A 22493-nucleotide genomic window follows, 5' to 3' on the forward strand; every position below is an offset into this window, starting at 1 on the left:
GCGATGCTTTTCATCTGCGAGATTGCGATGCAATTTTGTCACCTTTTGCACAGCAAAAACACACACAAAAAATTATTTTTGTCCCCAAAAAAAAAAAAAAAAAACCCGAACATTTTGCATTTTTGTTTTGTACAATTTGCCGTTTCATTTTCAGGACGTCTGTTGAGGCGAGGTCGGGATTTTCAAAATGACTCAAACTGGACCCGACGTTCAACCTTTTTTTTTTTTTTTTTTTTTTTTGTGCGTATACGTGTCGGCCGCGGCACTTTTTACGAGACGCTTACCAGGGGGGAGTCGGGAGAAATTGTGAAATTTGGCATGAATCACGTTAGAGTGAATTTAAAATGGGAAAAAAAAAACAAATAAATACTTTATAAATGAACTTTTTGTACTCTCAGGGGTTTGTGGATAAATTGGACTTTAAAAGCAAACAGTTTAAAACGACATATTTTCAAAGATGTTTTCCATGGGATTTATTCACATTTGGCATTTTGAAAAATTCAGAAACCATTAGGAGGTGGTTATACATGACACTAAGTGGCGTATAGGCAGGTTGATAACCGTGTTCAAATGCCTTTATGAAGGATCAATTTAAAAAAAAAACATGTACTTTGATAAGTTTGTCCATAAGTTGCATCAGTAATAACCATGTTATAAATACCGTGTAACTCATTAGTAGATAATTGTAAATAATCCTTTTTAAAAAGTGTACTTTTAGATGGGCTTTGTTCATTGGTGGCATAATAATGATTAATAATAATCATCATCTCAGCCAATTATGAGATAACGCGCAAGGAATTTGTCGGAATACGAGGAGGATTTTGCCGTACGCGAGCACCCGACTCAACTTGGTGGACGTGGTTTTGCAAAGCTTTTTGTCCTGTGACCTTTAATGAAGTGTTGGCAACGAGCTACAATAATTTTGTGTCGCTTTGTACATAAGCGCCGTTGAAACCTTTCAGTAAACATTGTAAATACTTTCAAAATCATCAACAAAACGGCTACTTTTGTGCAAACATTTTTTTTTTTTCCCCCCCAATTGCATTTGAACGCTCGCTAAATTGTTCCGAGTTTCGGTGAACTTTTTTTAACGGCAGTTGAGATGACATCGTCCGCGACCCCCCCATCGCGGCGGCCTCGTCGTCGAGCGCCATCGATCGGCGGGCCGCGTCGTCGTTCCCCGCCGGGTCCCGCGGCGCTTACCGTGCCCTCCGTCGCGGAGAAATTTGCTTTCGGGCGTTGGAGCTACTTCATTCCTCTCCGCAGCATCTGATTGGCGGCGATGAGCATGACGCTGATGATGAAGGCGATGGCGAAGGCACAGATCAGGCTTTTGCGCACACACGTGTGCTTCTCCTGTTGCGTGGGGCTCGCTGGGGGAACATTCGGACACTTTCGCAAACCCACAATTTTGTCTGCGTGGCAGTCGCACGTAGTTTGTGTGGTCGTACTAGTGGCGTGTTAATAGCGGTTTTTGTGTGTGGCGCTCACTGTCGATGTCGACGTGGGACTCGGGACTGTTGAGGTGTTTTTCCTCGGTCATGATGATGTTCTCGATGTCCTTCATGGTGAGGTGGTCCCGGAAGGTGTCGTACAAAAGTCGCTTCAGCTCGTCCACCGTCAGCTTCTGCATGTCGCACTGGCGGACGCATTTCCCCCCCAAAAAAAAAACCAAAAATGTAAAAAAAAAAAAAATCTCCATCACTGCTTTTATGAGAACTTTTGAAGGCAAAAAAAAAAAAGATACACAGTACAGCCTCGGGTTTTCAAACAAAAATGTTGAGATTTTTTTTGCTTCTGTTTTCGAACGCACCCAATTAAACCGGCAAATAACAGAACGGGCGGCCCGACCAGCTGACCGACCCGTGACGCGCTTTGTTATTGTCAATTCGAACGAACCCCTGGAAAAAAAAACTGAAACAACGTAACTCACACGGCGGTCGATTGGGTTTTCGAACCGCCTTCTAGAACGGATTGCGGTGGAGAACCGAGGCTTCTACTTTCATCTATTTTTGCACGATCCATTTTAATGGACCCAAAGGACGCAGCGATGTGACGTTTGGGTTTCATTCCGCGCTCGACTGACCTTCCAGAAGACTGAATCGAAGTCCGCTCCGTGGAACTTATCGGGCATCCCGGCCGCAGACAGTTTGGGACCGAGCAACGTGACGAACTCGTCGAAGTCCACCTGGCCGTCACCTGAGAGCAAAAAAAAACGCACGCGTACGACTGCGTAGGAGTATTCGGGTTTTCGGGAGCCTCACCGTCCATGTCCAGTCTCTGGATGATGACTTCCAGCTCCACCTCATTGGGCATGTACCCCAGGGACCGCATGGCCATGCCCAGCTCCTGCTTGGAGATGAAACCGTTCCCGTCGCGGTCGAACACTTTGAAGGCCTCTCGGATTTCTGCCGGACGACAACGCGACATAAAAACGGGTGAACACGACGCTTCACGCGTAAACGCTGTCAAGCGGGTTTACAACACACGGCTGAACGGTTTCAGGTGGAAACAATCTGACGCGTGTCAACAACATTTTGCAAACTATTCCACGCAAACCCGTGAGTCAAAAATACCACATGCACAAACAATTTCAAAACTGTGCAATGAAGACGCCACATGTTAACAATCAGATGGAAACAATACTACGTGTGTGGAAACGGCATCCGCACGTGTCAACAAAATGTCACAGGTGTAAATACAACAAGTGTACACAACAGCACGTGTAAGCAATGCGGCTTTGCGTTTGCGTAACGACGCGATTGACTTTCCTCCCCGTTTGGCCGCCGCCGTCGTCAATGTGAAGCTCACGTTGGATCTCGGGCTGCTGCGACAAGACCACCAATTACGGCCCCGGCGCCAAAAAGCTGCCAGACGGCGATGCCCTCAGCGCGATTGCTTGCGACGGGAGTGTTTCATTAAGTGCTTCCTGGCACGCGTTCCGATGGGCTGCTCCGCTCTGACAACCTGCGTCCCGATAGTCTCTTTGAAGTGATAACAAAGAGCTTAGAGCGCTAAAAAGGCGGCCAGTCACGCTCTGTGATTTACAGTACGGAGCGTGCGCGCGCTAGTCGAGCATCGAGGTGGAGATGCAGACCGCTTTGTTAGCCTCTCCCAGCTCGCTATTTGTGCTCGAGAGTTGAGATGCTAGCATTACGTTTCTGGAAGAGAATAAGAAAGTGGACCCATTTGGATCACAACTGGTGACAGATTCTGTGAAGAAGCGGCGACTAGCTTAGCGTCTTGAGATTTGGGCATCAAAAGGTTGAGTGTTACGTGGAAAACAAGAAGGCAGTCGGGCACCCGACCTTTTGTGTACAAAAGGAGGCTTCTCTTTGGTTTGCAAAAGGTAGGAAGCTCAGTTTGTGGAGAAAACGATGGAGGAGATCCAACCTTTTGTAAACAAATGGCTAACTTGGACCTTCTGCAGTTTGTGCTGAGTGAAGATATACTCTCGAGGGATAGATTGGAATCTTCTGTACTTGTGTAAAACTAGATGAATGTTGACCACCTTTTGTGAACAAAAGACTGATTTGGATCATCTGTTTATGCCCTTTGACTAAAAGGAAGATTCAGGAAAGATTTGCCCCACTACAATTAATGAGTTTTTCGTTGGCTGCCAGCTCGCTTTTTGTGATCCAAAGGCAGAGACAAAAAAAATTGACCATCTTTTTGTGAACAAAAGCCTGATCTGGTTCAAATTTGACCAAATGGCGCTAATAAGCAAAGAATGAATTCACTCAGCCTGCTCGGTGGCGCCCCCAGAAGACTTCCGACTATGTTTTGTTTTTTTTTCCCTCACTGACAGAAGTGATTATTTGAGAAAACACCCGAAAGTACAGCGTTGAGCTAGACGCTACCGCTCAGTTTTCGTTCAGTCATGAGCCGCTTCCAGTCGGTCTCCCCCTGAAGCCGTGAATGCTAACGCTAAGCTAGCAGGACGGCGGAGGCAAGTGACAAAAGAGCCAAAGGACAAAAGGCTGGAAAACAAGGAGGCCAGACACACTCAGACTAATTGCGAGCCACAGCTGGGGAGGACACAAGGGCGACGGCTGGGAGGAGTTTCGGGCGGAACCGCTGACGGACGGGCCGACGGGATTGGACCGCTCGCATTCAGACTGATTACGAGACATCTGGGTCGGACGCGAGGGCGGAGAGACTTAACTGATGACAAATAAAACCCAAAGAATCAGTAGACTGATGACAGAAGATAATTAAGATTATACGACACCCCCACCCCCCCCAAACACACCCAGCAGAGGACAAAACCAGATCAACAAGAGGGACGATAAGTCTCACCTGCGCAAGTCTGATTTACGGTACCAGGCAAAGATGACGAGCACTGAGGCTGCAATTCAATTAGTTTACATTCATCGAGACAAACCCCCCCCCCACTTCACCCCCCCAAAAAAACAAACAAACAAACAAACCCAAGACAGGACAAAAGAAGGTTAACAAAATGGAATGTCAGCCAAAACTACATTTTTGAAACAAAGAAGTAGAATTGATTCAAATTCATATGTTCTTTGTTTTGATGTTTACTTTGACCGTAAACTTCAAGCATGTCAATAAAGACGTTGAAGCCCCGTTTGGGAAAAACGGATCTCTCTTTCCCGGGCCGGGTCATTCAAAATCAAACATTCCCTTGTTTATGAAAGCAATTTTGTTTGTTTTCATTTGAAGACACTGAGGCATTTTTCCATCTTGTCACGTTTTTATATTTGATTTATGGCTCAGGTTTAGTTTGTGCAAAAATAAATATGTAAAGGCATCTTTTGGGGTTCCCCCCCCCCCCCCTTCCCACGTCTCACAGGTCCTTCATCACTGTCATTCATAATTAAGTCAAATATTTACCGGCGACGTCCCAGCAGATTGATGGCGTGGATAACGTCCCGCCCGCTGTTTGTTTTAGCTTATTTGTCGCGCTGACTCGTGGACCGGGACTTGAAAAGAGTTCTGACCTTCCGCGCGGCACCCGAAGAAACATTTGAGCCCGCGACACGTACGACCGGCGGCAAGTTCACGCCGACGCCTGCCAAGGTCGGCCGCGATGCAGCCGAAACGTCGGCAAACGTCACATTTCCGCCGCTTTAGCGGCGAAATGCAACAGCTGCCGTATTAAATATGGATGTCGTCATCAAATAAAGCAGACGCCACGCAGCCTCATTCGAGTCAAAGACGGCTTGGACGACTTTGCCCTCTCGGCTAATGAGCTCAACGGTCGGCACCCCGGGACCGGCGTTTGCCAACGATCGGCCCGCTTTTGGCGGATTGACTTGAGAGTTGCGCACCTTCGCTGTAGTACCGCGTTCCGCCACAACATGCATGGCAGCACTGAGCTGTTTGGGAGAAAAGCAAAACAAAGCAAAATGAAACAAAAACAAAACAAAATGTCGCATCCCGGAAGGAAGATTTCATTGATTCATTCACATTGCGTCCTTCATAAAGCCGACGGGAAAGTTGCGGACCTTTTGTGGGCTTTAAAAAAACGGTATTTCCTCAAATAGTTATTACTCTGGTACACCCTTTCCGGAACGTTCCGTGAGAAAAATGTGGACGGGCAGCAGCGAACAAAAATGTGACGTTACGTTGCCGCATGTTACAGCGTGGCTTTTTTTTTTTTTTATTTTTTATTTTTTTTTTGGGAGGGTTGTACGGGTGAGTTCTGCCACCGGCGCCGGTCGTATACGTGGACGCTGGACAGCAGCCAATCATTAATCAGCGCTTTCAGGGCTGATTAATGATTGTTGACTTGTTGCACCGGGAGGCTTTGGCATCATTTATGTCGCTGACATCCAAATTAACACCTTCGCTGTTTTGGGGGTTTTTTTTTTACGTGTGGAAGCCCACACATGACGAGGAAAAAATGGTGATGTGGGCTGACTGCTCTAATTTGTAATGCAAAGCCACAAAAATAGTAATAATAATAAAAAAAAGAGCATATCAAATAATGGAGTAAGATGATGCAAATATAGTAGTGAGTTACAAGAGTTGGAGAGGATTATAAGGAAGTAGAGAGGGCGGTGGGAGTAAATAAGTTTGACTCCTTTTGTGTAATATAACCTGATTTTATTTGAGTTTAAATCTCGTGGGTTTTGTTGTATTTCTGTCACTTTTTAATATGTTCAAAATAAAGAATTTAATAAATTTGCACTCGCATCTGTCCGCTCGTGATGTAGTACTAACACCGACCGAAAAAGAAAACGCCCTTCATTTAGGAAAGAACTTTTTTTTTTTAAAGAAAAAGATTTACTTGTGAAAAAAGACTGATATTTGCATTTATTTGAAAAAATACTTTACATTTTAGATTTAATGAGAATTGAGTCACATTTGTTCCGAGTTGCAAACAGGTACAAAATGGAAAAAAGGAGGGGAATGGCGACCACTATTTTCTTGGACCTAAAACTCAAAGTTTTCATAAATGAGGCTGAATTTTCTGTTTCATATTGTTACCATTGGCAGAAACAGGTTGCGCTAAAGTATATTTTAGCGCAGATCGACGCAGAGTCGTCACCTCATTAAAATAGTTTTGCATCTGGATGCGTCGGCCATGTGCGCGTGCGCGTGTTGAAAATGCGTGTACATATGATTAGCGGCATTCATTAAAACCAGTTGAGCAACTCCGATACGAAGCCGGGGTGAGAAGACTGCGGACAAGCGTCGGACTTTTCATGAGGTGCTGCACTTTGTCGTCAGCGACGCGGCGCAAATGGAAAATTGGGCGGCTGAGAACGAGAGCGGGCTCACTCCATTTTGGTCATATTGATCGAAATCAAGGTTTGGTCGCAAGGTGGCAACATCCCACAAACAGATCCACCGTTGAGAATTTGTTTCAACCCACAAAAATTCACAAAGCACCACTGATAAACCTCCACTAAGCGTTTTCAAGGGTGCCCCCTCCACTCAAAAAAGAAGCAAAAGAAAAAGTTCATTCAAAACATCAATAATCAACGTTGGTGTCGACGCAATCCGCATCCGATTTCCTTGCCCTCGCCTTCACACTTTTTCGCGTCAACTTTATGTCACGACTGCAGCTCGCAGATGTCAAAGTGGGAGGCGGCGAGCTCCAGAAATGCAAAAGCTCTTCACATCAAACGAAAACAAATCAGATTTCAGGTCAGTCGCTTTCCCTTTTTTCCTTGTTACGGTCGTCTGCTGGCGTCCCTCCAAAATAAATCTCCGCCGTCTGCGCTTTCTACCTCGCTGCAAGAAGGATTGTTGTCGTACAAATCTGCACCGCTGGCTTTGTTGCTTTTTCTTCGTTCACCATAATAATAATCATCATAATAATAAAAACAATGCATCAAACTAAAAAAAGATAAGACGCGCTCAGCAGAGGACGGGATTTAATCAGTCACCCGTTTTATTATTGGCCCTCAATGCCGTAGAACATCCATCCATCCATTATCTTTGCCGCTTATCCTCACGAGGGTCGCGGGGAGTGCCGGAGCCTATCCCAGCTGTCAACGGCCATGAGGCGGGGCGCACCCCGAACCGGTCGCCAGCCAATCGCAGGGCACATCGGGACAAACAGACGCACTCGCAATCCCACCTAGGGGCAATTTAGAGTGTCCAATTAATGTTGCATGTTTTTGGGAGGCGGGAGGAAACCGGAGTGCCCACCCGGAGAAAAGCCACGCAGGCACGGGGAGAACATGCAAACTCCACGCGGGCGGGGCCGGGATCGAACCCGGGTCCTCAGAACCAGCTGACCCACCGTGATGATACATACGTTGATTATCATGAGGCCCCAAAACCTTCCAATGTCCTTCAGGAGCTGCACGGTTGCGTTGACGTTAAGGGAGGAGCCCCGCCAAACGCTAGCATTAGCGTCGTTAGCAGGCATCACCCCGAAGGAGAGGGGCCCACCCCGTACGTGGATATCACGTACAGGAGCGCGTTACGAAAAACAAGTTGAAAAGAGTCTCCTGATTGATTGAAAGGTAGAACGTCGCTAGTGCTACTCCCGGACACGTCTTTGAGTACATCCGCCAGCGCATTCAACAACGCAAAAGTGTAAAAACGTAAATTTGACAGCAATTATAAATCTTCAGACAAATGCTAACACACGCGACAACATTTACATACCAGCACTGTCCAACAAAATCGAATAACTATTGGAATGCTAAACATGTTTATATTCGGTAACTTCACCCATGGTCACATGCCATAGACAGGCTAGTGGAAATTAGCATTGACGTTACGCTAATTTGAACCTTCAAACAAATGCCTGACTCTTCTTCTGGCTCTTAACGACATTGCATCTCTTCCAGGAAACCTCAGTGCTGCCCAATATTCGCTGGCACAACGTGGTATTACACTTACTGCAAAAAATGCAATTAAAAAAAAAAACAAACAAACAGCCATGGATTCTCTTGTGGAATGTGCTCATCCAAATTATTAGCAACAATCCCAAATGTCAACCATAAAAATGAACATAAACTGCATTATTGTATAAGGGCAGCCTGAAACGGATGGGGGGGGGGGGTTCCCCAAGGACACGGATGCCACTTTTAACCGTAGCACGTTGAAATTTTGTAACAGCACCTCAAATGTTGACCCACCCCAAAATTAATATCTTCACATACAGTTTTGCTGACATAAGGGCATACGGCCTAAGAATACGTGAGTGAGGCGTGTCAATGTATTTCGGGGGTGAATCCTACTTCTCCCACCAAAATGTCAGCTGGGACAGAATCTGACACCCCAAATAAGGTGTAAAAAAATAAAATATAACAGCTCCAAATGCGCAGTTGTACCTAATCCTGTGGCCATTTCAGCTCAATGTTATTTCCATTTGGCCAATTTACATCAGAAGTTATCCTAAGACATTTTGACATCATCAAGCCTATGATTTCATATCAGGATTCTCGCACAATTACTACTCTTTTTTTTTTTTTTTTTTTTGCTGTCGACTGATTATTTCAACTTTTACCAGAGTACGTATTTATTTCACGCAAGAATCTGCACTTGCAGTGAGAACCCGAGCACTTCAGCCGCTCGCCATTCCGAGTGGGACTATTTTTCGAAATGTGACGATTTCCAATTGCGACTCACCCTCCAGCTCGTCTTCGGGCAGACTGACGGGGGTCCGGTAGGCGAGGACGTCCGGGATGGTGCACAGCCCCTTGTACATGAACCTGGTGGTGACGGCGCGCACGGGCATCTCTGCGTCGAGGAGAGCGAGCCGACCGCCGGGCGAAGATCCTCATGCAGCCCCGCGTCCCCAGAAAAGCTCGTCTCCCCCCTCTGCAAAATAATCCTCCTCTCCTCCCGGTGCAACTTCAGCTCTCCTCCTCCTGCATGATTCCTCGGGCAGAGTATTTGACGACGGGCTCGGCTGGCGCAGCGCGGCAGCCTCGGCGAGTGTCTGCGAGGAGACGACGACGCGCAGTGAGAGGGGCTACAAAATAAAAAAAAAAACAGAAGCAGCTCACATTGTGTTGCATGTGCCAACTACTTTGAGGCTCCTCTGTGCGGCACTAAAGCGCCTTTAAATGGTCACCGCGAGCAGGGAAGCATGCGGAAAAGCGGCGAGGGAGGAAGGAGCATCTTGAGACGATTCGAGGGATTCCTGGGTGACCCCCTTTCCCTTCTCTTCTCTTCTTTTCTCTTCCCTTCCGTTCTCCCGGGTCAGTCACTACGCTACCGAGTGCTCGAAGTCGGCCACGCACAACCTCTCGGTACCGCGCACCCACGCGTCCGCAAACGAGGGTGCTTGGGGAGCAACTATCAATTATAACAAGACGACCTCATTTCATTACAAAATGTATACAATTGTAATTGAAAAGGTGCATTTCAGTTTCGGAACATTTCCGTGATTGGAATTTTTGTCGCGTTTGAAGAACAGCCACGAAATCCCGGATCTTTTTTTTTTTCCCCTTTTCAAGCCGACGCCTGTGATTGGCTCTCGTCGGTCACGTGCCGTTCCGCTGCCGTAGTCTCAAACACGACACGTTTTTCCAAACAGCCCCTCCGAGCGCCACCCGGTGGTGCAATCCATGCGGTCGTCTGGGGAACATCCAGGCGTCGCGTTGATACATTCATGCAAAACTACGAAAACTCATCTTGTAATCCAATGTAATTCGTTATCTTACTTTGAGAATATTTAGCGAATGACAACATTTGAAAGACTGTCAACATTCCAAGTGGATTTCCGAAGCGAGCCCCCAACACTTTCTTCGCAAACGTTCAAAAAACAACTAACTAACCCACTAGCGGAGTTAAACTCGCTACTACGGCAGCAAAGCGCGCCCATCTACTTGGCAAATGATCTTATCCAACAAACAAATGAGCTCACGAATGAATTGCCATTATGCAAATCTCGTTACTTTTTAATTGCTGACATTTTTTTAATTGATGTCTGTTTACTTTCACTGCTGATTTGTGCTCCCATCACTTTTTATTATTGTTATTATTCCCATTTTACGAGCCGCGTCTTTGTTTGTATCCACTTTCGACGACGACGATGTGATTATGCAAAGCATTTTCATCTTGTTTGTTTGTAATTGGACTTCACGTCCATTCTTTTGACGAATGGCCAGTTTCAAGACAAAGTGTAAGAAAAATTATCTCGGCAAATCATTTGAGTGTATTTATGTGTTATCGCCTTGTTTCAGGGGGAAATAAAGATGTTTAAACCTTGCGTGCGCGTTCTTGTCAAACTCGTTTGGTTTAACCTGACAGAGGGACAAAAAGCAAATTTGCATTTTGATTTAAAAAAAAAAAAAAAAAAAAAACAAATCTGTCCTTGCCTGCTCTCTTTGTCGTTTCTGGAGATTTTCTTTCAGGCCGCGTCACATCGGATCTGCTAAAACATTCGGAGGGGAACCTGCGAAAAGAAGCAAGAGGAACGTTCTGTCGGAATATCAAGTCCAAACTGAAGTGGGAAAACACCTGTAATTGTAATTGGAATCCATGACAATATATATTACTGGGTCAAAATGCGTAGTTCAATTACATTTGGTTTTGGAAATTTCCATGATTGCAAATTTAGTTCAATTTTTAGAAAAACATCTCCAAAATTTCACATTTTTTTTCCCCACCCCATCATCTCACTTCCTGTTTCTAAAGCTCGTGATTGGCTCTCCTCGGTCACATGTCATTCTGCCGCGGTGCTCTCAAAGATGACATAATTTTCCAAACGTGACCTCAAAACGCCACCTGGTGGTGGAATCCTTTGCTCCCTTGTGACATTTTCAAAGGGCATTTCACTGTTGAAAATGTTCATCTCTCTAGATTTGAGCTTTATGTTGCAGAACATTTAATAAGCCATATTTCATTATGTCTTGCTATCAGTTGAATATTTGTTCAAAGATTAAATATGCGGTTCATTCCAAAATAATGATTTATTGTTGTAATCCGCTGAGGGCACATTCAAGGGTTCTGTTCATCCAGTCGTTCAAACTTAATAGTTAGTTACTTACTTAGTCACTGAAATAGTTACACATTTATTACACTTCGGAGAGGGCAGCTCTTAAATGTAACCAACTACATTTGCAAAGTAATCTTGCAACACTGGTCATATATCAGTCCATTAAACGTAGCATTAAACTCATCAGCTTACCAAAGGCCTCCGCGAGCGCGGGTAAGTGTTGGACTTTTACGAGTCGGTGGCGTTAATGTCTGCACCGAGCTGGTCTCGCTCCGCAGTCGTTACTGTAAAGTTAATTAAGACTCCGGCAGTAAGAAAGGTGAACGCACCCCACGGGGCACAAATGTGTGCTGTGTGTGTGTCGGGGGGGGGGGGGGGGGGCGACACGAGGACCGCAGGGGACCGCCGCCACCACTGGCACGGCGCGACATCCATCAAACATCCAATCAAAATCAAATGAAGCCTGAGCGCCGCAATGTGCCACTGACGCCACAGGGGGCAGCAGACCTGAAAGCTATCGGGTCACTCGTGCGCTCCAAAACACACACACACACACACACACACACACACACACACATTGAGAATTCCCGCACATTCTTAGTGCAGGTACTTCACCTTTTTATATCGAAGAAGCCGCCGATGTCCAATGAACAAAAGCAATAAAAATATCATAGAAATTTATGTGCGAGCATGACAGCAAAAAAGGTGATGTGAAAAAAATGGTGCAAAAGTGTGATTATTTCTTACTTTAAAAAAAAAAAAGAATGGACTTTCCGTTCATTTCTGTGGGGAAAGTCGATTTGCGATACGTAAAAATGAGAACGTGACGCTGACATTTTCAATAGCTTCTGCGTATTACGTTAACGAGCCCCTAATGGAGCTCAGTGGACGCTGACGGTTTTGCTCAATGAGCGGCAAGCACGAACGCAATCCGCAGGCCGTCGCTGTGACATACGTATTGGCTGACACACGTTCATTATTCACGCCACGGAGGGGGGACGAGGCGGCGCGCGCTCGGCGGACTCCATCTCCCGGGATCGGGCTAGGGTCATTTTGAAAACAAACAATTTGCGACGGCCGCAAATGCAATCGAATCCTTCAAGCTAACCGTGCAGAAAAAAGTTGGAGACAGGAAGGAGAAGGAAAGAAAAAAAAAAAATCCCATCAGCGCTTCCAACATCAAAACATTGTAGCGGCGAGGATTCATTTGCGATTATTGATTGTGTTTGTAATTGACTGGAGGACCTTTTAGTTACAGAAAGTATGAGGTCGCCCCTAAAGGCAACGCAGGCGTGAGGAGAATGCTAATCGCGTAGCGACAAGATCTACCGCTACGTTGCTGGAATTACAGTGCGCATTCACACTTGCTTCTCTTACTCAGCTGCGGTTTAGCAAATTGCAATAAATCCAAAGGTTAAAAAAAGTCAGAATATGACGAAAATATCATCCAAATGTCACATTTGTTCATTAACCTGCAAGACCCACATTTGATTACCATACAAGCGCCGAACACACCAAGACTAGAATCTCTTCTTTCAGCAGTTTCCAGCTTTTGCTGTTCTTTGGTAATCAGCAGTAGAACGTGTCGGTTTCTCGCTCCCGCAAAAAGAGTTCTGACCAAAATGTGGAGAAAAGAAGTTTTTTTGCAAAAAAAAAAAAAAAAGTCAGGCGGAAAAGCCACTTTGACGATAAAAACAAAAGCAAGACTGAGAAATATGGTAAACATTTACGCGCAACTAAGAAAGGCACCGTGAACAACGGGAGCTCGACGAGAGGAACGTCGGCGTCTTTTTCACTCCACGAACTGAACACGGAGTATTCCTTAGCACCTGTTCTAACTCCCTCGCAGTCGAGGAACGGGAAACTATTTATTGTATGACGAAATTTGGGGAACCGGAAAGAAACCTCCCTAAATAAGAGGCCGAGCGTGCTTGCTTCAAATCCATTTCTTGCTTTCAGTTGACGTTTACACACAAAACGAGAATGAAACTGATTTGAAACAAACACAGTAAAACCAAATAAAACCTTTTTTCATTGAACCAAAGTCTGCTCACTTAATGCTAATACCGAAAAATGACATTAATGGCCTCAAGGAAATTGCCATAGATGCTGCGGTAATTACAAGCCATCAATAAACTGTTACTTTAACGCAAATGGTGCAGCAACACATACAAAATAATAATATCGTTTAAAAATCTGCATTAGGGAAGTGGTGTGAAAGGTAAACCGCGGTATAGCAGCGCTGATGTTGCACGCCTCATTTTCATCCACCAGCCCTAAATTTCATCGCCCTTAAATTTCTCCTTTCAGACATTCACGTCGCTAAACGTTGAGCAGCGCGTTCTTTTGAAAACTTGCCGTGATCGTGTCATGCTCACAGGCTGCTCCTCCTCCTTTGGAAGCGCTCCATCCTCATCACTATGCCCCCCCCCCCCCCCCCAGCGCCAGGTTTAATTGCCAATCAGACGTTGGCTGCGGAACGTGCCGGCCGGCATTCATGAATATTTGATACATTTACAGCACTTCGCGTTCACGGGGTGCCAGTCGGCCTTGGACCGCAACCACGTCAACGATGTTGACGGAACTCAACATGTTATCACGTCGTTGAAACGGGATTCAAGACCGAAAGATTATTTTTTTTAATTTCATGTCACCATAGTCGTCTGCTCATAAACTATTCAGAGAAAGTTTGTGATGATGTTTTGGGAGCGGGGTTTAACATTTTGTTGAGGTTTTTACAGTATACTGTTTGAGTACGTCCCTATTAAGAGTTTGTGGGCTTTCAGTGCAGTACCACCTCGGGCCACAATTTGCCAGGCAGCACTGAGCTCCACTGGGAAAGATGCAGTGCAATTAAAACACGAAGAAGAAGTAGCTAAGTTAGCCAACCAAGTAATAATCGTCATTATCATTGAGTAAAGAGAAAATATGACCATCAGTATGATTGGATATTCCGTGTATGTTGAAGTTAAGCATTACCATCTATGACCGTCTATGCCGTTTCACATTAGCGGTCAGCTAGGAAGCCGTCGCCAGGCAGAATTCTAGTCTGGCAAATGTCCGGTAGCTTAATACTGACCATTTTTTTATGAGGTTTCTCGATATCGTGGATTCTCGCCTATCCCGAGTGACCCCGGAAGGTTTCCCGATAACCAGAATCGGTTCTTTAAAGGCTGACAATTACACGAACATCCACAGCAATTTCTTGTACCTTGTATGTTAGCATTAGCGAGCAGCCTTTCTTTAAACGAAATTGATCTGGTTCAACATTTTGGTTTTTAAATATACAATGTTTAACTTTTACTCAGTTTTACCGTCAACTTTAAGAGGGTGTGACAAATCCTTTGCATAACTTGAAGCAAGCACGCTTTGGATCTTTACAAGCGAGCCTTTTCCATTTCCTCAACGCGATTTCTTGACAGCATGAGCGAAAACGGTGCCAGGCAATACTTTTACCTTTTTTTCCCCCCCTACAAGATGTGATGAAAATTGCAGCCGTCAGATGTTTAATTCATGGATCAAATTTCATTTGGGGGCAGACTCGATCCCACGTTGCGGAACAATCGATTATTCCCGGACACACTTCCGAGGGACGGGGCGGGATTTTGGAGCGTTACTGTATTGGGCGTACATGTGTAATAACGGGTCGTTATGATGGATCTGCCGCATTACCTGTGGCTCTGGCAGATGGCACGCCGTCATTAACGCCGGCCCCCGATGAATTATTCATCCTCGGATCTGGCCGACCAATAGCGACGCAATCTCCTCGCGCCTCTTTATTGAACGTCGAAGCATCGCGCCACATCCGAGTGATGTATTAAAACGGAACGAGGCCGCCGGTCGGGTGCGCCGGAGGACACAAGAGTTGCGGCGGGGGAGGAAGAATTGACGACGCAACGCCACGGAAAATCCACAAGCTTCATCGGCTGATGGCTGTTTTGGACGGACGGACGGGAGGCGCCCCCCCGTCCCCCCTTCCTGGGGGAGTAAACTGAAAAAAAAAAAAAAAAAAAAACATATCAAACTGTCAACACCTCCACTTACACCCAAACAGTAATGCGACAAGCCAATTGAGAGAAAAGCTGTAAGAGACTTGCTGTTGAATGTCGCGGCTGACATGCCAAACTGTGCTTTAGCACACACATTGTCAAGACATTTGATTTTATATATATACATATATAAATTGTGCCAAATATATATATGTGCGTTCATCTGAGATGACACGCTGTGGCGACCCCAAAAGGGACAAGCCGAAAGAAACTTACTATATATATATAAAAAAAATATATATATATAAGCGTGTGCATGCCCTGCGATTGGCTGGCAACCAGTCGGTGTACCCCGCCTCCTGCCCGATGACAGCTGGGATAGGCTCCAGCACTCTCGAGACCCATGTGAGGATAACCGGCAAAGAAAATATATGTATAGAAATATTTTCCCACAGAGCACATAGAACCTATTCCTGTGATATTGTCTGTTTACATGTGTTTGAGTACAACTACCCTACATCGGAAGCATTATGACACCACGACATCAATTGTATCCGTTAGCCCGTCTATGGCCTTTTGCAGTTTGTTAATCTAAGCTAAAATGAATTTATCCAAATGTGTAATCATTGTTTTCAGTTTAGTTTGAGAATAAACACTCAGCAGAGAGTGGTAATGAAAATTTCAAACAATCTCAAGTCGCCACTGCAAAAACGTGCGTCAAGCTAGCTGCAGCTCAAGTCACGCAAGCAATTCCCGAGATGCTGCGGTGAAAACCCGACAAAATCTCAAGGAGGGAAACTCGAGTCTTTTCTGAACGCGTGATGCCATCTCCAGCCTGGTGTCGTTTTATTTTGTCCGTTTAATCCCACCATCAGGGCAACAGACAAAAAAAAAAAAAATAAATCCTTGCAGGTGGAAGATAGCGCCCGTTCCCCGGAGACGACAGCGCTCGATAGGAAAGTCCTGCGGACACACCAAAAGGCTCCAGTTATGTTATTTCTTTCTTGCTTTCAAGTGTATCATTGCATTGCAAGCGCTTTTTGATGAAACATGAATAAGATGCAGGGAACGCCCTTCCTCACAAGTAATTGAGCGAGACGTGCTGATCATTACAAGTACAAAACTGTGTAAGGTCTTAAGCGTATCCAGTACCTGCTTTTAATTGGGAATTCCCTTGAACCAAAATGGACAACTTTACGTTTAATTTTGTCAGCGGCATCAGGGAACATTTTTTTTTTAATTTCTGTAATGCAGAAATGAAATTAATCTGCATGGCTGAGCAATTCCTCTTAAAAAACATGAAAAAAAATCCAGACTTTCAATCTTGAGCCGACAACAATGCCGCGCATCTCCCGCAAAGTTTAGGATGAGGCGGCGTTACACAACACTTTTCAGACTTTTGAGCGTAAAAACCCTTTTTTGCAAGCTACATACATAAACATGGGTAAAAATGACTGATGACATGATGACAGAATAATATGTATTTGTAAAAAAATATATAGCGACCATTTTTGGGACATATGATGCCTCTTATAAGATAGAAAAACGACCAAAACCGAGTATTCAGTAACACAGTGAACTGATCTGAAATAAAGGGATTACACTGAAAATCTCAACATAAATTAACGTGGTGATAATTTAAAAAAAAAAAAAAAAAAAAATCATGCTTTCAAATGTATGATCAGTGCACCAGGAAGTTAGAGAAGCTCAGCGGGTCCTCCCGGGCCGGACCGGACCGGAGAGCCGGCGCCTTCCGTATTGCCGATTTGCCGTCTTTCTTGGCGCTAATTGAAAGCGTGCAGGTGCGATGCTCGGCGCTCAGGGACGTCATTAGCACAGAGAGAGCTTTCACCTGACCCATTTTGGAACCCCCCCAACACCCTCCGGCGGGCCCCCCTGCCCTTCACGACATCCCGACTTCTCCTCAGACACCGAAAGCGAATGATTAATTTATCGCTTTGCGACGTGAATCCACAAGGGGGAGGCCAGCCGGCCGGCGGGGCCCCGAGACTCCGATCGGGTCTTGCGGGGGGGTGATCCGCCCCCACTCGTCAAGCTAATGAATGACTAATTACGTCGGCGGGGATCTCTGGGGGGTGCTGAAGGAAGGATGAATTCATTGCTTCGACTGTCAAGCGGGACAAGCGCAAGCACTTGTTACGATGAGGCTTTCCTGTCTCATTTCAATTCGCTTGGCGGGCGCTTGCGCTTAATGAGTCGCAAAACAAACACACGCATAAGCCGACAACAGGCGCCACTCGCACATTCGCCCTCACGCACGCACGCACGCTACCACTGTTGCATCAACAATGTCACACACACACACACACACACACACCAACAACCCCCCCCCACCCCCCCGTCAACACATCCATTCACTCACACACACACAAAAAAAAAAACCACAGCCACCTCCGTGCACACACGCACAAACGGCTGGTGTAAATCTGGTTTCACTGCGTCAAACGGGGGAACTCATCTCCAGCCGTACTCGCCCCCCCTCCCCCCACTTCACCCCCACCCCTCCAAACCCCAATTTGCATTTCAAAAGGATGCAATCTTTTTAATTTCCATGAAATTGGCCGTCTATCCTCGGCGCAGGACGTCACGCGGGGTGTGGGTGAGTGCGGGGGTGTGGGGGGGGCAACCCCCCCCCTGCACCCACCCCCCTTTTTTTTGCTCACCAATATTCCTATCAAAAGACCAATGCAGACCACATGACGGGATTCATCCTTCCCGTATTGGGAGACATAATCCAATTGGACTGTGAAGGATCACACACACACACATTCTCGCAGGGAGGGGGCGGGGGTCGGGGGTGGTGGGGGCTCCCTAATAGTTTTAATCAACATTAGGGCGCTAAATACACGCAGCGACCTCGCCATTCGATTACTTTTCACCTCGGCTGCGCTGGTGGGATCACAGGCGGCATTATGCAACGTCCGATTTGACTCGCTTGGATTTTTAGGGGGCGGCGGGGGGGGGGGGGTGTAAATTCCCTCCACCCCTCGGGCAAGACGAGCATTTCTTGACCTAATTCTCCCCAAAACACGATTGAGTGTATCCCCAGCACCCCAGAATGTAGGTCACAGTTTTTGCAAAGTCTTACTGAAAGGCGAACAACTCGATCGCCCGCAACCTTCCGCAAAGGCTTCGTCACTCGCGCTTCACATCCCACTGCGGAAAAGCTTCAAGTACTTGGAAGGTTTCTCGGTGATGTACAGTGCAGTGTTACTCAGATTTTTAAGTGATTTTCTTTTTTCTTTTGGTAACGTGTTTATGAGGTAGAGAAAAGCCTGAATTTCGACTTGTGCACCTCCAGTGCAGTACCACATTGTGCCACAACATGCCGGGGGCAACGCTGAGCTCTGCTGTGAGATATGCAGTATAATTACAAACAAGAAGAAGAGTAATATAACTAAAGTCCAGTAATAGTCATATTATAATCACAACATATTATACGCCGTAACATCGATGCTGCTAAAGTGAGTGATGAGCCAACGACGGGCCAATCAAATTGTTTTGTTTCCCGGAAGAGATTTGCGGGACTGATGACGCCGCACGGCTTTTACAAAAAGTTTGTAAAGTTAAAATTTCATTGGGGAAAAAAATGAATTGATGAGCAAAGTATTTTGTTATTTTTCCAATCTTATCCAATGCGATCTCCGGACTGAACATTTCCACCGAGTCCAAATGATGCAAGGCAGCAAACTGCGCCCAGTACCGCAGAATATTTACACTAGTGGATATTTACATGACAGTATTGCCGTTCTCGGTTCTAAAATTTCAAGGGCTTCTGTGTGTATTTAAATCGCACTTTTTTGGTATCGTCTTTGCGGGGAACGCATTTCTTCATGTTCGTCCATTGTTGCGCGAGTCCGATCCAAATGGTTTTCACGCAGACCAGTCACTGAAAGAGCGATAAGGCCGACAAAAACAAAGGATAACGCAGAGAAAACGCGCCCTTGTGCAGAAGCCAGCTGTATGAATCCAAACAATGTTTCTTCATTTTCCAATTAAAATCTCTCTCGCTCAAAGACAATGGCGGGCCAGATGAGACGGAAAAACAGCCTCAGAGTGCACAAGAAAAGGAAGTCGAGGAACAATTATAAGGCTGCGGCACAGGAACTGATGTGAATTTCAAAGGTCATTCGCAACTTTGGGCGCTTTTTATCCCTTTTCTTGGACTTACTGTCTTTTGGGAAAACACGGCGCGCCCCTTATTTGCGCTTTTTAGCATACGAGAAATACAGCCAGATGAAGTTTAACGGCCACCCCGATGCGGTTTGCCGCGGCCGGCGGGTAAAACCGTCGAGTCGGTGTCCTCCAGAACTTTGTTTTTGCTCTTTTGTTTGATGATGCGCATCAAGAGGATGTGATTACTGACTGCGATAAGGGATAAATAGTCGGGAATGTCCTTGCCTGACACGTTTTGATGGCGCGCCCGCGGGGCCGAACGCAATATGGAAAGCGACGGAAGGTTTTTTTTTTTTTTTTTTTTTTTTTTTAAAAGCTATCATCCCGAGAAGAACATTGAAAAGCTATTTCATCTCACGTCTTGAACATTTGCCTTTCCCAAGCAGAAAGACATTTTTCACTGTGATTGCGACTGAATGAAGGAAGGGGAGTGAGGTGGGGGTCGTTCCTTAGACGCTTTCACACTCCTAAATACACTGAGCCTGTGTCTTGTTCCCAAGGTTCTAAGTGACACGACAGTTGTTCTATGTTTCAGGTTCCGTGTACCTTTTCCGGCCCGCCCTTCCTATTCTTTTTGCTAATGAGCCGTTTCCATCTTCTTATGTTTTCCTTCGTCGTACCTGGGGAAAAAGATGTAACTTTATCTTTTTAATTACATCTTCTTCAGCTACAATGTTGACGTCAACGTAGTTGTCTATGTTCCCAGTAGACTTTGCGCCGATTTTTATCCCCCTTTCTAGGTTTACATGATCCTTTGTCAACCAGAACTGTACCTTCCCGATATCGTTACATATATCCAGTACCGTGCTCGATAGTTTTCACAGATCTGTGGTATCGGCATCCTGCGCCACTTCCGGGGTTCTGTCCGTCCCCGAGCTCCGTGCAACTACCGGCCCACGAATCGCCGTGCATGTTACGGGACTCTTGTTTAGCGTCTTTTCCCAAGGACAATCGGAAGCGTCGCTCCACCGATCGGTCGTCCGCTGACGCCATCTGAAGGCAAAGGGGGAGACCCCGCACAAAGTGACCGTCTGTGAAGACAGCCGTGCTGATTCATGCAGACATTTTTTCAGGGGGGGGGGGGGGTGGCTCTTCAGAGACAATTTTGAAAGACCACCGGTGAGAAATGTGCAAGCGCGTCCTTTTTTTGTATTCGACAGTAATGGAAACAAATTTGGTCGGAGGAATGGTATCGATCCGCCACTGTGACCGGACTTCGCGGGTGATCCTCCATATTTGATATCGCTACTCCTGGTGTGACGCGCCGGTGCAGGTTGAAATCCCATTAGAGGATTCTAGAGTCCTTTGGACGCAAGGATTATCCTCAGGCTCATAAATGATACAAATGTCATTGTTTATTCATGGAGACCTCAACAGAGCAAACGGCTTTTCGCAACCGCGCTCGTGTCTTGCAACTGTAATTCGCATTCGGGACTCGGCGCCAGTCATCTTGGCAAATCTCCCGACTCGTTCGTGTCTTCCACCTGGGCTGGTCGAGCGACGGGGAGGATGAGCCGGTGCGACCGGTCCCAGTAGACAATGACAGATTGTCCGGGGAACGCTGCCCAACGTAATGCATTACCGCAAAATAATTCACTTTAGTGCGGGACAACATCCTCTCGGACAGCCTGTTAGACCTGAAGGTCATCGTTTTGGGGCTGAAACCGGCACGATACCAGCCAGAACTTGCCAAGATGTGGGTCAACCCAGAATTAGAAGACATGTTCTCTCGCCCAGTCAAATTTTCAAAAATGCACAAAATACAGAAACGAGCATTTTTCCAGAGACAAAATGGAACTGCAGTTCTTTTGTTTCCTGCCTCTTGGTGACCAACTTTGAGGATTTACGCAAGCTTTTTTCCCCGCCGTGTACTTTTGTTGATATATCGTCTACGTACTTGTTAAATCGTTTTTTTTTTATATCACAGACATATTTCAAGCGGTCATAATTATGCCCCGAAGTTGTCTCACAACATTGACGGAACCCTTTCACTAAAACCTTTTTAGCAATTTAGAGGAAGAGAAAACAAAAGTGCCCGACATGACTCAGCAGAAGTGACATCATCAAGCTAATAGCTTCGACTCACCATTTAAATCCCCGAGCGTTATTTGCACCGACAGTAACAAATGACCAACGAATCACAATCATATTGTTTCTCCTTGTACTCTTCTGAAATACACATCATTCCAATCCAATTTGATTATGTGAAAACTATCGATGGCTGCCTGGTTAAGTCCTTGTCGCGGTTTTTGTTTTGTTTTTTTGGCGTAAATTTTGTCAACAGCAGAGAAATGCCTGCCGTTTTTCCCAAAACACTTATTTTAGTTCAAAATGTTTTACTTTAACCAAGATCCCTTGCTGCATCAGAGTCAGAATCATTTTAATTTGCCGCATTTCTTAGAAACGTACAAGAAATCTGTCTCGGGTAGTTGGAGGCGCTTTAGTATGACATACATGACGACAATTTAGATAAAGACGTTACAGTAACACCCACAGAGCAAAAAGGGTTGCTAGGAATCTGGCAATGATGGAAGAAGCCCGCTAATTAGCTTAGCTGCTAGTTAGAGGTAACCAGCTAAGACTTGGCAATCATCTTCCGCGATGTACTGAATGAATCTTGCCTAGCTTGCCGCACTCGCAGTCTACCGTAAACACCTTTGCAGCTCGTCAGGCACGGAGATGACTGAACGTACGACTCGCGGTCGGGTCCAACTGTGGCTACAAGTTCACATTTGCGGGCGCCCGCCAAGTCAAAATGGCGGTAAAAGTGAACAAAGCTTTGCAGGTCTTGTAAGAATAAAATACTTGCTTAGTTTTCATTTGAATGCAAAAAAAAAAAAAAAAAATCATGATTCACATTCTTTTTTTTTTTCCCCCCTCTTTTGTTGCTAGTGAATCCGAATTGCTAGCATATTCTTGCGACTCCTGCTCTG

General features: G+C 45.7%; 1 protein-coding gene across 1 annotated transcript; it reads right to left on the reverse strand.

Moving 5' to 3' along the window:
* Positions 1–1105: 1105 nt before the first annotated feature.
* Positions 1106–9192, reverse strand: cabp7b (calcium binding protein 7b). Its single transcript, XM_061802240.1, has 5 exons — positions 9058–9192; positions 2265–2408; positions 2087–2199; positions 1492–1639; positions 1106–1373 (listed from the first exon to the last, which is right to left on the reverse strand). The coding sequence occupies exons 1-5, from the start codon at positions 9164–9166 to the stop codon at positions 1246–1248; spliced, it is 642 nt and encodes a 213-aa protein (XP_061658224.1). The 5' UTR covers positions 9167–9192; the 3' UTR covers positions 1106–1245.
* Positions 9193–22493: the final 13301 nt, after the last annotated feature.

Source organism: Syngnathoides biaculeatus, chromosome 17, assembly GCF_019802595.1.
Source record: "Syngnathoides biaculeatus isolate LvHL_M chromosome 17, ASM1980259v1, whole genome shotgun sequence".
NCBI classification, from domain to species: Eukaryota; Metazoa; Chordata; class Actinopteri; order Syngnathiformes; family Syngnathidae; genus Syngnathoides; species Syngnathoides biaculeatus.